A 14,603-nucleotide genomic window follows, 5' to 3' on the forward strand; every position below is an offset into this window, starting at 1 on the left:
AAAACACACTCATTTCCCGCTATTTCTCTTCCCCTAAACTTTGCCCTGCCAACCTTTTAATATGTTAATCTCAAAAGGATGAAAAGAAGAAAGCAAAAAGTATATAAAAATCCAAATTAATATTCCAACGAATAAAACAACATGATTTATACAGATACAAGTACTTTATAATTTTTTTGTGAAAATGGATAAGGGTAGGAATGTGAAAATATGTTTAACATATTATATGGTTCTGAAGATTGCAATTATCTTTAGGACATATACACAATCTTCCAAGTTGAAAAAAACTAATGAATAAAAAAATATTATAGATTTTTAAAAAAAAAATATTAACAATAGTTAACAGAACATTAATTTGAGACGTACGAAGTATCAACAATTATCGAATGTCACCATGTCAGCACCAAAATTGGAATAATAAAGACATGAGTATTAAAATTCAAAATTCAAGTTTTTACGAGCCCATCTTATGACGATATTACTTTTTCTCAGGCTAACAAAAAGCCAGATGAGAATTCCAAAGAATAAGAACAAGACTTATTTTAGAGGGACTCAACTGAATTAACCAAAAATAAAAAAAATTTAAGTTATATAAACTGTAACTGTAATGAATTTTTACATTATTAAGACAAATTTTTATCTGTTGTAGTAAGTAGCTCCTCTTATGTTTTATTAATAAATTTTAAGTTTTAAGAAAATTTATCGGTCAATATCTTTTAAGTGATTTGATAATATGTACAAAATTATTTGATATATCGAGAAACAGGTAAACCTGAAAGTAGATAAGATAAAGAATACCAAACTTTTCAATTGACTATAACAATAAGAGAATTACAAAAGTTTTTCAAATTGACTATACAATAAGTGTCAATTACGAAGCAACAACAACAACAAGAACAACAACAAATCAATTGAAAAAAGAGGAGAAATCACAAAAATAGATATGTTGTTCAAAGCTCGAAATCGGATGCTACATGCCTCCAAATCCGATCTCCACCTTTCAAATTAAAGATTAAGATATTAGGAACACTCGATCAAAATTTCAGTCAGATGACGAACGAATCGAAAAATATAAAATAAAGCTGGTTGATCAATTTCAAATAAAAACGAAAATGAAAAGAGAATATAATTAAGCCATTAGACACTGAGCATGTGCCCAACATTATTTACATATACATACGACTTAAGCTAAAAACAAACAAAAAGGGTCCTTTTCAGAGAGAGGTAGAGGGTAAGGGGAAAGTTGGTTCCGGAATCAAAATGTGGTTCTTTTGGACTCAAACTACACAAATAGGTGGTAAAAAAATGACATTTTTATATATAGCGCCATAATACCTGGCGCTGTATACTAACAGTAACGACACCGTGAAGGTATAGCGCCAGATGTTGTGGCGCTATACTGTAAAAGCTGACATGGCCAGGTATAGCGCCACAATATCTGGCGCTATATATACAACATTAATGTATAGCGCCAGGTATAGTGGCGCTATACATAGATTTCCTAGCCCCACCAATAATTCGTCACTTCAATAATTCAAAAGCGTATAGTGCCAACTTTTTGGGCGTTATACCTATATAAAAAAAAAAATCTCGGCTAGCCATTTCCTATATAAAGAGGTTAGGATTGTATAGAAATTCATTCAAAAATTTTGTTACCTCTTGTTGAAACGTTTATTGTTCTTAAATTCTCCAACATTTTTCATTATGTCTGAAGAGCGTAGAATAAGAGTTTCATTATATTGGGGGGGGGTGAGGTTGTGATGGAGAATAACTCTGTGGGCTACAGTTTACCTGCTCAGTGTCATGTTAAATTGCCACTTACAATAGAGTACGATAAATTGATATCGTTGTTATGCAAAAAACTGAGTGTGAGGAAACGTTCAGTGATACTTAAAGTAACCGGAAGATATCCGTATTCCGTCACTCCGCAAGGGGTTGCTTTTTACTCGGAGTTTAACATCGACGATGATGAAACTTTGAGTGATTTTCTGAGGACTCCGGACGAATGCCGGGAATTTCTTGTAATCACAATGTTGGAGATGTACGTGAAGGTCGAAGACGTTCCAAAAAACGAGGTTGTGCGTAGCAGAGATAACCCCCAGTCATCGGGTGGTTATTATGGAGCAGTTTTTGCCGGACAGGTTTCGGATGAAAGTGTTTTCCTTGATTTAAACTTATCACCGCCGGCGAATGAGCAGCGAGAAAATAATTTATACCCTGCTTTTCATAATTCACAAGACGAGTGGTAAACTTCAATTTTCATTTGTGTTAATTACGTATATTTTTGGCGTATTGAATTTGTATTAACGCTCATATATTTAATAGGGGATACCGGCCGGATATGAATTTTACAAGTGGGCAATCCGGTAGTCATCACTTAATTGAAAACGCCCATCATGAAATTTCATCATATTACGACTTGTAAGTGAAGTGATATAGCCATATGGAAATCATTTATTAATTCAGTAGCTTATATTTTTGTTGGTTGTGCAGTGAAAACGAGCAAGTTGAACCACCCGTACTCACTCAATTGACCGAAAAAGACGTATTACATCGGGATCTGGCAGATGCACAAAGTGAGGAACAGAACAATGATTACGATAACAATGCCGATAAATCCGGAGACGAGATACCCTTTTTTCGTGAGGATGGTGATGAGCAGGATGAGGAGGAAGGACCTGATTTGAAGAGAGACCCCCTAGACGAAGAGTGTATGAGTCTGAAGTGCCGTTTCATTCAAGGGAGATTCCTTACATTGATAACTTGCCAACCGTGCCGGATGTGAAAGCTCTAACAAGGGATTTTGATGAAATCCGGAAAGCAATGTGGGATGAGTCTAGACCAACGGTGCTTGCAAAAGGGATGCTTTTTCTTGATAAAACACGCTTAAGCAGGGCTTGTAAAATGCACAACGTAAAAGAGTGTCGTGAGATGCAGGTATGGGAGTCAAGTCTGATGGTATACAAGGTTGTTTGCCGCAGGTGGTTTTGGCCATGTAATTGGATGTTGCGTGCGACCAAGAAGAAGACAGGTATGTGGAAAGTGGGTAAATACATTCCCACCCACACATGCGAAATGGACACATTCAACGGGAATCACTTCAACTTGGATATTGACTTGATTTCTCTTGTACTTATTCCGCATATCGAAGCGTCCATAAGGTATACAATCAAAGAGTGCATTACATCGGTCCACCAGGAATATGGCCATACTATTACGAAAAGAAAGGCATTTCTCGGGCGCAAACGAGCGTTTGAAATTATCTACGGTAATTGGGATAAGTTATTTGCATCTCTGCCAAAGTACATGGCCGCACTGCAGCACTTTAACCCCGGGACAGTTGTTGAATGGAAGCTTGAGCAGAGTCCGGGAACGCCAGAATACATATTCAATTACGTGTTCTAGGCGTTTAAGCCAGCAATTGATGGTTTTTCGCATTGTCGGCCAGTAATATCCATATACAGAACTCATGTCTATGGAAAGTACGATATCAAGCTATTGATAGCAGTGGCAGTAGATGCTAATGGACAGATATTTCCTCTAGCTTTTGCTGTTTGTGCCAATGAAAGCACAGAGACGTGGACACTGTTTTTGAACCACATGAAAGAGCACATTGTCAAACAACGTTCAGGTATTTGTCTAATATCTGATCGGCACAGTGATATATTAAGTTCTGTGGAGAACTTGCCTGCATGGCAAGAACCTTATGTATACCACCGTTACTGTGAGGCACTTTAAGGCCAATTTCCAGAAGTCACATCCCAACAAGGATCTACATGATTTGATGTGGATGGTAGCAACAGACCACCAACAACATAAATTCCGGAGGCATATGGATTCTATCAGGCAAGAAGACGAGGCAGCCTATCGTTGGTTAATGTGACATGACCCTGAAAAGTGGACGTTGCATGCGGATGGTGGCAGACGATGGGTAATTCTTACTACAAACATGTCATAGTCCTTCAACGGGTTATTGAAGTCGGCAAGAGGATTGTCCGTCACAGCCATGGTGCGGATGTCGTTCAAGCAGATGGCAGAGAGGTTTGTTTAACGGTCTGCAGCTGCAACGGAATTGATGGAGAGGGGTGTTAAATTTATGCAGTGCCTATGAAGAGATTTGAGAAATACAGACGGCGAGCACATTGGCATTCATTTTTTCAGTATGATAACGAAAGAGGTGTTTTTGAAGTTCGCACCACTATCCATAATAATCGGGGTAATAATGTACATACTGTAAATGAATCTGTAAGGTTATGCTCCTGTGGGAAATGGTCCATCTACCACATACCTTGCTCACATGCCATCAAGTGTTTTCAATGTGTTGGTTATGCGGAGACCAACTATGTTGATCAACAATATAGTGTTTCCAAGTACCTAAACACATATAGTGGCCAGTTGCAGCCAGTGGGTGCTGAGCATTATTGGCCTCTGGAACCATTTAAAATGGTGTGTAACAAGTCCTATTTGCATAAAAGACAAGTGCAGAAGAGAACACATATACGGAACCAAATGGATGTTAGTGACACCGTTTATGCGCGCAAATGTGGTATATGCTCGTAAATAGGACACGACCGTCGTAAATGTCCTTCAGTTCGTTTGGGTGGCAAAACTAATCAAGCTCGTGGTGGGTGTTCTTCTAGTGTACCTAACTACCCATGAGTTGATGTTGTAATAATTAGTTGTTATATCTATGTTGCAAGATTTATGAAATAAAATTATGCCTGATGAACTGGGTTCCCGATAAAAAGTCGGGAAACAGTGCGGTACCATGCCATATAACGTGGAATAGGAAAGTGCTGCGGAGGTGGGGTCAAATCCCTCGCCTGTCCCAGGTACCCAACTGCTCGTTAAGCCATGCCATAAATATGTCGTCTGCCCTGGACCGATCATCCCTCTCATAATGTAAAACATGCCATGCAGGCGGAGTCGGTGTAGGCTGCGGCAGGCCAAACTTACGAAATACCCGCTCGAAGGCATGATGCTCGACAATATCGAGGCATATGTGTGGGACAGAAGCCCTCCAAATATGTCGGCCAAATGTGCAATATGCTGGCAGGGTACCTATCACCTCATCGGTGTACGACGTCCAGATGAACTATCAAATAAGAACACAAACCGTTAGTATGCGCATCACTACGTTAATCTATAACATGTAAGTTTAGTTAGATATTCACCTGTGCGTCTTCCAACAGATCCAACACATCTCTGCAGAGGGGGGAGATTATGATGGACATCATACTCTCGTGCAAGAGTACGACACATAACCCACCTACAGGCTAGAGGGAGTTGCAGAATTTCTACATTAGCCGGTAGCTGTGGTAGAGGTGGCTGAAACTGCAGAAATCGCTCCCAGACTCAACCCTAACATATAAAGCTGACATAAAATATAAGATTAACTATAACTTGGTAGAATTGTAACTAATGGACATATTATTTGAATATGTTGTCACCTGTAGAAGCGGCAGAAAGCCACCAACGTCTCTCTGTGTGTCGATGCAAGCCCGACACATCTTCCTGTATAGATATGAGATGACAACACCACCCCGGTTGTACAAAGATGTATCCTCGAACCGGGCAATATGATGCAGAAAATGGAGGCTCACTAGGTTCCCCGAAGTGTTCGGGAACAAGACCCCCCAAATAGAAGGAGCAACAACAGCCTCGTATATCGCTGTACATCCACTTCTGCAGACTCATCGGTGATAGTATGGTGGATCTGCACCAGGTGGTCTCTAATGGGGACCAACTGTATACGACTGGACCCAGACGCTACCGCCTCGTCCTCCGGCATGAAACCCGTGAGCATGTGCAGCATATCCCAATATGCCTGCCGCGAATATTATCTCATGGTCGCAAGCAGTAAAACTGGCAAGCCATCAGCGGATAGGCCATATAAAATCTCAGCGTCCTGGAGTGTGATGGTGGCCTCGCCGATGGGCAAATGGAAAGTGTGCGTCTCCGGTCGCCACCGCTCAATCAAGGCCATGATCAAAGCATAGTCGAGCTGTATCCGGCCAATCCTAATAATCCTATAAAATCCCATCTCCTCCAAGTAATGGACCACGTGGGGATGTAGAACGCGGGGAGGACTCAAAAACTCCCTCAATAGATCTACTCTCCTAGCCCGGAAAGTCTACGGAAGCAACTGTCCGTCCCATATATACTCGGATCAATGCTGGGGTTATAGGGCTAATAGATCCAACGTCGGGGGGCCGGGATGTATAGTCGCGTCCATGTCGTCAACTGTAAACTATCATTAATAATTATGTGTTTTTATTATAATTTAAATTCATATTTTTTAATGACTTAATTGTACAAATTATATATATATATATATATATATATATATATATATAATAACGTGTTTTTATAATAATTTAAATTCATATTTTATAATAACTTAATTGTACAAATTATATATATATATATATAATGTGTTTTTATTATAATTTAAATTCATATTTTTTAATAACTTAATTGTACAAATTATATATATATATATATATATATATATATATATATAATTATGTGTTTTTATTATAATTTAAACTCATATTTTTTAATAACTTAATTGTACAAATTATATATATATATATATATATATATAATTATGTGTTTTTATTATAATTTAAACTCATATTTTTTAATAACTTAATTGTACAAATTATATATATATATATATATATATATATATATATATAGATAGATATAATTATGTGTTTTTATTATAATTTAAATTCATATTGTTTAATAACTTAATTGTACAAATTATATATATATATATATATATATATATATATATATATAATTATGTGTTTTTATTATAATTTAAATTATTATTTTTAATAACTTAATTGTACAAATTATAAATAATAATAATAATAATAATAATAATAATAATAATGTGTTTTTATTATAATTTAAATTCATATTTTATAATAACTTAATTGTACAAATTTTTTATATATATATATAATTATGTGTTTTTATTATAATTTAAATTCATATTTTTAATAACTTAATTGTACAAATTATATATATATATATATATATATATATATATATATATATATATATATAATAATAATAATAATAATAATAATAATAATAATGTATTTTTATTATAATTTAAATTCATATTTTTTAATAACTTAATTGTACAAATTACTAATTATGTGTGTTGATACAATTATTAACTTAATTGTACAAAGTTTGCATTTTCAACTACCAGTATAAGATACTTAAACAAAAGGAATTCTAAGCTAAAATACTACACATTACTACGCTACAAGGCTCTAAATTTTACTACGCTATAAGGGTCTACGTTTTACTACGCTAAAAAGGTCTGGATTTTACTACGCTAAAAAATAATCTAAACTAATCATAAACAACAAATAAATTTAATTGCAAATAAAATACAAACAGAATGAAAAAACATATGTATAAATTAGAATATTAACAAACAAATTTATTTTACTAATTTATATTTTTTTAGAAAACACTAATATTAAATCCGGATAAATTTAACATGCTAGTTTCGAAAAAAAATACAAACCGAAATAGAACACATACAAATCAAATAATATACATTATTATAAATGTTTCAACTTAAAATAAATCGAAATACCTCGATTTAGAATTTTGGCAAAGCAAAAAGATTGAAATTTTGACTCCGGAATTGTGAATCAACAATAGCACGAAACTCTACTCGAATGTGGGACCCTTTTTCTTCGAGTTTTATGTGTCGGGGGAACCCATTTTTTTTATAAAGAAAATGGCAGAAACGGCGAGGACCAAGAAGAGGGGAAGGGTTTTAAAATAATGGTGGATGGATAAATTGTAGAAGAAGACGGAGGGGTATAAAAAATCTATGTATAGCGCCACTATACCTGGCGCTATACATTAATGATGTATATATAGCGCCAGGTATTGTGACGCTATACTTGACCATGTCAGCTTTTACAATATAGCTCCACAATATCTGGCGCTATACATTAACGGTTCCGTTACTGTTAGTATATAGCGCCAGGTATTATGACGCTATATATAAAAAAATTAATTTTTTTTTACCATCTATTTGTGTAGTTTGAGTCCAAAAAAATAACATTTTGGTTCCGGACTCGGGGAAAGTTGTAAGAGAGAGAAATATATCAATGTTGAGACAAAAGCAGAGTGTCACTACCAATGCCATTCTGGGTTTTTGAGACATATATATATTGTCTGAAAAACAGAATAGGGTTTTACTAGTGGGGTTCTTTTTACCAGTGGGAAGAAGGGTTTTTGGTCTTTTCTTGAAGTTCATTTTTTTTGTGAACTTATCAAGTTGTCTAAAGGCCAAAACCTTTCTGGGTCCATTCCATTTTCTTGTATTTAATGCCAGCTTAAATGCAAACAAGAAAGAAAAGAAAAGTTAGTAGTATATGTAAGCAAATCTTAGGTGTCAGATTGTTTCAAAGCTGTAACCTTTACTAGTAGAAGAATTAACATGCTGTAAAGCTTGAATCTTTGATAGGGACTGCTTTCAATTTTTGGTGGCAAATGCTGTTTGCTGTTTGGTAAGAAAAATGCTCAGTTTTTTCCTTATCTCTTAGATCTTTCAAAGTACATTGTTTCTCTCATTCATTGCCTCTGTTCAGCTTCTGTTGCTAAAATATTCATCTTTTGCTTAGAAGTGTGCTTTTCTTGAATCTTTGTCACTCTTTAATACAAAGTTGGTTCTGGGGTTTTTCTTAAGTGGAAGGAGGATAATTGCTGATTTGGGTACTGTTTTTTTTTTTTTTTTTGTGTTGTTTTTAGCTGAAGCTTAGTGGTAGGAGTAGTGGCATTGATATCTTGTTGAGGGAAAGTTGTATTTGGAAATTAGAATATTTCTTAGACACTGAAGCTGCTTGTGGTGGTAGAATGAAGCTTTCAATTAAGTTCTTGATGTTTTTTGTTCTTTATTTTGGCTCTGCAATGGGGCAGCTTCCATCCCAGGACATATTAGCACTGCTTGAGTTTAAGAAAGGTATAGAGCATGATCCAACAGGGTTTGTGCTTGAATCTTGGAATGAGGAATCCATTGATTTCAATGGATGCCCTTCATCTTGGAATGGGATAATGTGTAATGGTGGTAATGTTGCAGCAGTTGTCCTTGACAACTTGGGCTTATTTGCTGATGTAGATTTGAGTGTGTTTGCTAACCTCACAATGCTTGTGAAGCTCTCAATGGCAAACAATTCAATTGCTGGAAAAATTCCTAACAACATAGATAGCTTCAAGAGCCTTGAGTATCTTGATCTGTCGGGTAATCTATTCGCCTCCTCTTTACCGCCAGATGTTGGAAAACTAGGGAGCTTAAAGAATTTGTCGTTAGCTGGTAATAACTTTTCCGGTCCAATACCGGACACAATTTCAGGGCTCATATCAATCCAATCTTTGGACTTGAGTCACAATTCTTTTTCTGGGCCGCTACCTTCATCTTTGATGAAATTGATAGGCTTGGTATACCTTAATCTATCTGTTAATGGATTCACAAAGAAAATTCCTAAAGGATTTGAGATGATGGAAAATCTTGAAGTGCTTGACTTGCACGGAAACATGCTAGATGGCAATTTGGATCCACAACTCTTGCTGCTTACAACTGCAACCCATGTTGACTTGAGTGGAAACTTACTAGTGAATTTTGCTTCTCAGCAGCAGAAATTTCTGCCAGGGATATCTGAGTCGGTCAAGTATTTAAATCTTAGCCATAATCAGCTTACTGGCTCACTTGTCAATGAGGCTCAGATATTTGGGAACATGAATGTTCTGGATTTGAGCTACAATCAGCTGTCAGGGGAATTACCTAGTTTCAACTTTGTTTATGATCTTCAGGTCCTTAAACTTGGCAACAATCGGTTTTCTGGATTTATCCCCAATGATCTTTTGAAAGGAGATGCATTGGTTCTCACCGAGTTGGATTTAAGTGGAAACAACCTCACAGGTAAATTTCAGATTACATGAATTTTCAAATCCTCTTGTTGTTTCTATTGCTAGTTGCCGTTAGAACAATTTGTTTACTGTTTTCACTATCTCTTAATTTTGTAGGGTCAATAAGCATGATAACATCGACAACATTGCGCACCCTTAACTTATCCTCTAATGCTCTCTCTGGTGAACTTCCCTTCGTGACTGGAAGTTCTGCGGTGCTTGATCTCTCGAATAATCAGTTCGAAGGTAATCTAACTAGAATGCTGAAATGGGGGAATATTGAATATCTTGACCTCAGCCATAACCGTTTGAGTGGAAACATCCCTGAGGTTACAGCTCAGTTTCTGCGTTTATATCACCTCAACCTTTCACACAATACCCTAATTGGAACTCTCCCAAAAGTTATCACACAGTTTCCTAAGACCACAGTCCTTGATCTCAGTTTCAACCAGTTGGATGGGCCTCTTCTTACTTCTCTACTAACTTTGCCAACTATTGAAGAACTTCACCTACAAAACAATGCACTTGTTGGAAGCATTGATTTTTCTCCTTCGGCTAGTACTCCTAAGCTTCGTGTTCTTGATCTTTCTCATAATCAGTTTGGTGGTTATTTTCCTGATGGTTTTGGGTCGTTGACTGCCCTTCAAGTACTTGATATAGCAGGAAATAATTTGTCTGGATCTATACCAACTTCCATGGGTAATGTTAGTTCTCTTACTTCTTTAGACATTTCAGAGAATCATTTCACTGGTCCACTGCCAAAGAACCTTCCAAACAGCCTCCAAAGCTTAAATGCATCGCTCAATGACTTCTCTGGTGTTGTCCCTGATAATTTGAGAAAATTTCCCTTGTCATCTTTCTACCCAGGCAACTCCGAGCTTCAATTTCCAAATCCTCCGTCGGGATCTGGTCAAGCTTCAACAGAAAATCATAGGAACAAGCAACTTAAAACTATTATCAAAGTGGTGATAATAGTTGCTTGTGTGGTTGTTCTTGTTATTGTAATCTTGCTCGCCATGTTTATATACTTACGGGCACCAAGGAAGCCTCAGGCACAGGTTACGGACAAAGATGTCCGGCGTCAAGCTCAATCAACTCCTTCTGCTTTTAGCAGTAGAGAAGGTGCTGGTGGTCGTGTAGTTTCAGCACAAGATGTTGCGACTTCACGGAAAGCATCATCATCAGAAATAATTAGTCCTGATGAGAAAATGACAGCTATAACTGGTTTCTCCCCTTCAAAAGCCAGTCATTTCACTTGGTCACCAGAGTCCGGTGATTCATATACCGCAGAAAGCCTTCCAAGATTGGATGTGAGATCTCCAGATAGTCTGGGAGGAGAGCTGTACTTCCTCGATGATACAATCTCTTTTACAGCCGAGGAACTATCTCGGGCCCCAGCTGAAGTCTTGGGCAGAAGCAGCCATGGGACGTCTTACAGGGCAACACTGGATAACGGGTTGCTCTTGACTGTGAAATGGCTGAGAGAAGGGGTGGCAAAACAGAGAAAGGATTTCACGAAGGAGGCAAAAAAGTTTGCAAATATTAGGCATCCAAATGTGGTAGGATTAAGAGGTTATTACTGGGGTCCCACACAACATGAGAAGCTTATTCTTTCAGATTACATATCTCCTGGAAGTCTAGCAAGTTTTCTCTATGGTAAGCCTTATCTTCTGTCATTCCACTTTCCAGCTCGTCTTATGCATGTGGTTAGCTATAACATATATAAGTCACAACATGCTTTTAGCCTTTGCATCTTTGATATTTCTTTGATTTCCCTTTTGTATTTCATGGCAAACAATTTGTTAGTCTGATAATTTTTGACAGTTCTTGTGGTGCATAAACTTTTCAGTCTGCATTGGCATGAAACACAGGAAAGCACTGTCAGTATTGGTGTTTCTACCTGCTCAACGTGTCTGTTTCACCGGGTTATTGCTGTTCTTTTAATGGCAAGGCGCCATAAATAACTCTTCATGAAATTTCATTTTTTCTTGGTGGATAAAAAAAAGAAACTTCGATTTTTCTCTAAGACAGAGTTATCTTTTCAAATTATGCTAAATTTGGAGCTTTGATATTTTGTGTTTAATCGCACATACAACTTTTCTTTTAACTGAATTCCTAATTTCCAAGATTTTAATTGGTAGAAATATATTGTCTGTTTTCTGATTCATGGTTGGTAGAGACTACTTTCTGTTTCTTGGATTAGTTTGGTGGAGATTACCTAGAATGACATACAATTTTTGCTTATGTAAATCATAAAAAAAAAGATTTAACTTTTCATATGATCCCTTTAGAAACAGATAACTTTGTTGTAGGTTCACTACTGCTTGGTATGCTTCTCGTATACAAGATATTTTTTTCCCCACATTAATGAATTTACTTCAAAAGACAAACATATAATTTTGTCCTGGTGACAATTTATTGTTTTTAGTTTTGCATAGTTTATGGTTTCTAAATATACATCCCACTTTGTGGGATTACATAGGGTATGTTGTTGTTGTTTAATATACATCTTTAATGTACGGTGCGTTTGCAGATCGTCCTGGAAGAAAAGGTCCACCCCTAACGTGGCCCCTAAGACTCAAAATATCAGTTGATATTGCGCGTGGCCTGAATTATCTCCATTTTGACCGCGAGGTTCCGCATGGAAACCTTAAAGCTTCCAACGTCTTGTTGGATGGCCCTGATCTTAATGCACGAGTTGCTGATTACTGCCTTCACCGCCTTATGACTCAGGCAGGGACAATAGAACAGATTCTTGATGCTGGAGTGTTGGGTTACCGCGCACCAGAGTTGGCCGCATCCAAGAAACCACTGCCTTCCTTCAAATCAGATGTATATGCGTTTGGAGTCATTTTGTTGGAGCTCATGACTGGGAAATGTGCAGGTGATGTGGTTTCAGGTGAAGATGGGGGAGTGGACTTGACCGACTGGGTAAGGTTGAAGGTGGCAGAAGGTCGAGGGTCGGATTGTTTTGATAATGCATTGTCAGCTGAGATGGGAAATCAAGTAATGGAGAAGCAAATGAAGGAGGTTCTTGCAATAGCTCTACGGTGCATACGCTCTGTATCGGAGAGGCCAGGTATTAAGACTGTATATGAGGACCTTTCATCTATATAGTTTGCTTATTTTGGTTTGGTGAACAGATGTTTGGCTCTGCTTTTTGGGAATCAAATAGCTCATTGACTTCCCTTTTGAGTTGTAGAATTAGGAAGTTTAGTGTGAATGGAATGGGCTAGTTTTATTAACCATTGTTTGTTGTAAATTGGGGCCATATTTAAAATGTATACAACTTTTTCTCCCCTCGACTTTTCTAGGCAAAGGGTTATAATTGAGGTCTAAAATCTTAGTTCAGTTGATTGCGCAAATCATTCTTAGAAGTTTGACGTCAATTTCTTTTCTGTAGGAATTTAAGTTCTATGCTTTAATCTTATAATTTTTTTCAGCATAATCAGGTTACTTAACCTTAAAAGATACTAATTAATTAGAGGCGACTTTTTATAATTGACAGTAAAAGGTGTTACTTGCCCAAGCACGTTAAAAAGGATGATCTATTTTAATACTTGAAATTAATTGAATTTTAACTTTTCTATTTTACATTTACCTCATAAACACAGAAATGGCATAATGACATGTTCACGACTACAAATTTTAAAAACTTATTCTTAAACTTTAAGCTTGTCAAACGGGTTCGACCAATTGATATGTTTCCATAAATAATTGAAATTCAATTTCTTGATCCGTCATAAGTGGATTACAGTTACAGTTTTTATCATCTTTTGCCTCAACCATGAGTATGACTCCCTTATTTTCAAAAGTCTGCGCAAAAATGGGAAACAATTTACGGCTGTTTTAGCCAAAATTTTAGATTTCTTACGTAAAAAAAGTAGAATTGTTAAATGTATAAATACACAAATACCAAATTATACGTGGAGTTCTCCTAAAGTAAAGCCAAATGCGGGATTCTTTATCTTATCTGCAGAAGCTAATCTTAACTTTAGCTTCTTTTTTAGCTGTCAAATACATTTTTCTACTTTAGAATATTATTTACATTTATTCTCAATTATACTATTCACTCAAATTTATCCTTACTGTAATAGTATCTGATCATATTTACTCCTACTTCTAGCAAACTTTTAAAAATTACCAATTCTAATGGTATCCATAATCTTCCTAGTATACCTCCTCGTGCTATGCGCGGTGAATATAAAAGAAATTAATCATACTAAATTATATCTTTAAACACTATCTATAACTAACTATATGTAGATACTAAATTTATTAGGTATTAAAAATAACTTAGTTTTAAATAATACTCCTTTCTATTAAACATATTTGGAGTTGCCCAATTATATTCGTTGAAACATGAACTAATACATTCATGTTATTCCAAATTAAATAAATTACATACTATACATAAATTACAACATTCCAATTATATGCTTCTATAAAGGTTTCAATGGATCTCCCGGGGATATTATTAGCAGTTAAAAATTGAACAAACTCTATTTCTCTAATTTTACTCTTCCTAAAAAGTATGCATGGAATCTGAACTGCATCCACTGTGCTGATCTGTAATCAACTTATTATATTTGGACTCCAAAGATTTTATGGATCCTAATAACAGGAGAGTATATTAATAAACTTTTTATTAA

At 36.1% G+C, this 14,603-nt stretch overlaps 1 protein-coding gene across 2 annotated transcripts; it reads left to right on the forward strand.

Annotated features, from left to right (window-relative positions):
- The first annotated feature begins 8,205 nt into the window (after nt 1-8,205).
- LOC104247322 (LRR receptor-like serine/threonine-protein kinase GHR1) lies at nt 8,206-13,302 on the forward strand. Of its 2 annotated transcripts, none has more exons than XM_009803297.2 (4): nt 8,206-8,555; nt 8,797-9,964; nt 10,069-11,607; nt 12,485-13,302. In XM_009803297.2, exons 2-4 carry the CDS (start codon nt 8,902-8,904, stop codon nt 13,066-13,068), a joined length of 3,186 nt encoding a protein of 1,061 aa, XP_009801599.1. In that variant the 5' UTR covers nt 8,206-8,555; nt 8,797-8,901; the 3' UTR covers nt 13,069-13,302. The 2 variants fall into 2 exon arrangements, with proteins under 2 accessions (XP_009801599.1, XP_009801600.1); XM_009803298.2 differs by having other exon boundaries at nt 8,965-9,964.
- Nucleotides 13,303-14,603: the final 1,301 nt, after the last annotated feature.

Source organism: Nicotiana sylvestris, chromosome 2, assembly GCF_000393655.2.
Source record: "Nicotiana sylvestris chromosome 2, ASM39365v2, whole genome shotgun sequence".
Classification (NCBI taxonomy): Eukaryota; Viridiplantae; Streptophyta; class Magnoliopsida; order Solanales; family Solanaceae; genus Nicotiana; species Nicotiana sylvestris.

Bases quoted from the DNA above. Each gene is read 5' to 3' on its own strand.
- LOC104247322 (XM_009803297.2), top strand. From the start codon at position 8,902: ATGAAGCTTTCAATTAAGTTCTTGATGTTTTTTGTTCTTTATTTTGGC. The intron at 9,965-10,068 runs GTAAATTTCAGA...TTAATTTTGTAG, and splicing joins AAGTGGAAACAACCTCACAG to GGTCAATAAGCATGATAACA. The intron at 11,608-12,484 runs GTAAGCCTTATC...GTGCGTTTGCAG, and splicing joins TCTAGCAAGTTTTCTCTATG to ATCGTCCTGGAAGAAAAGGT.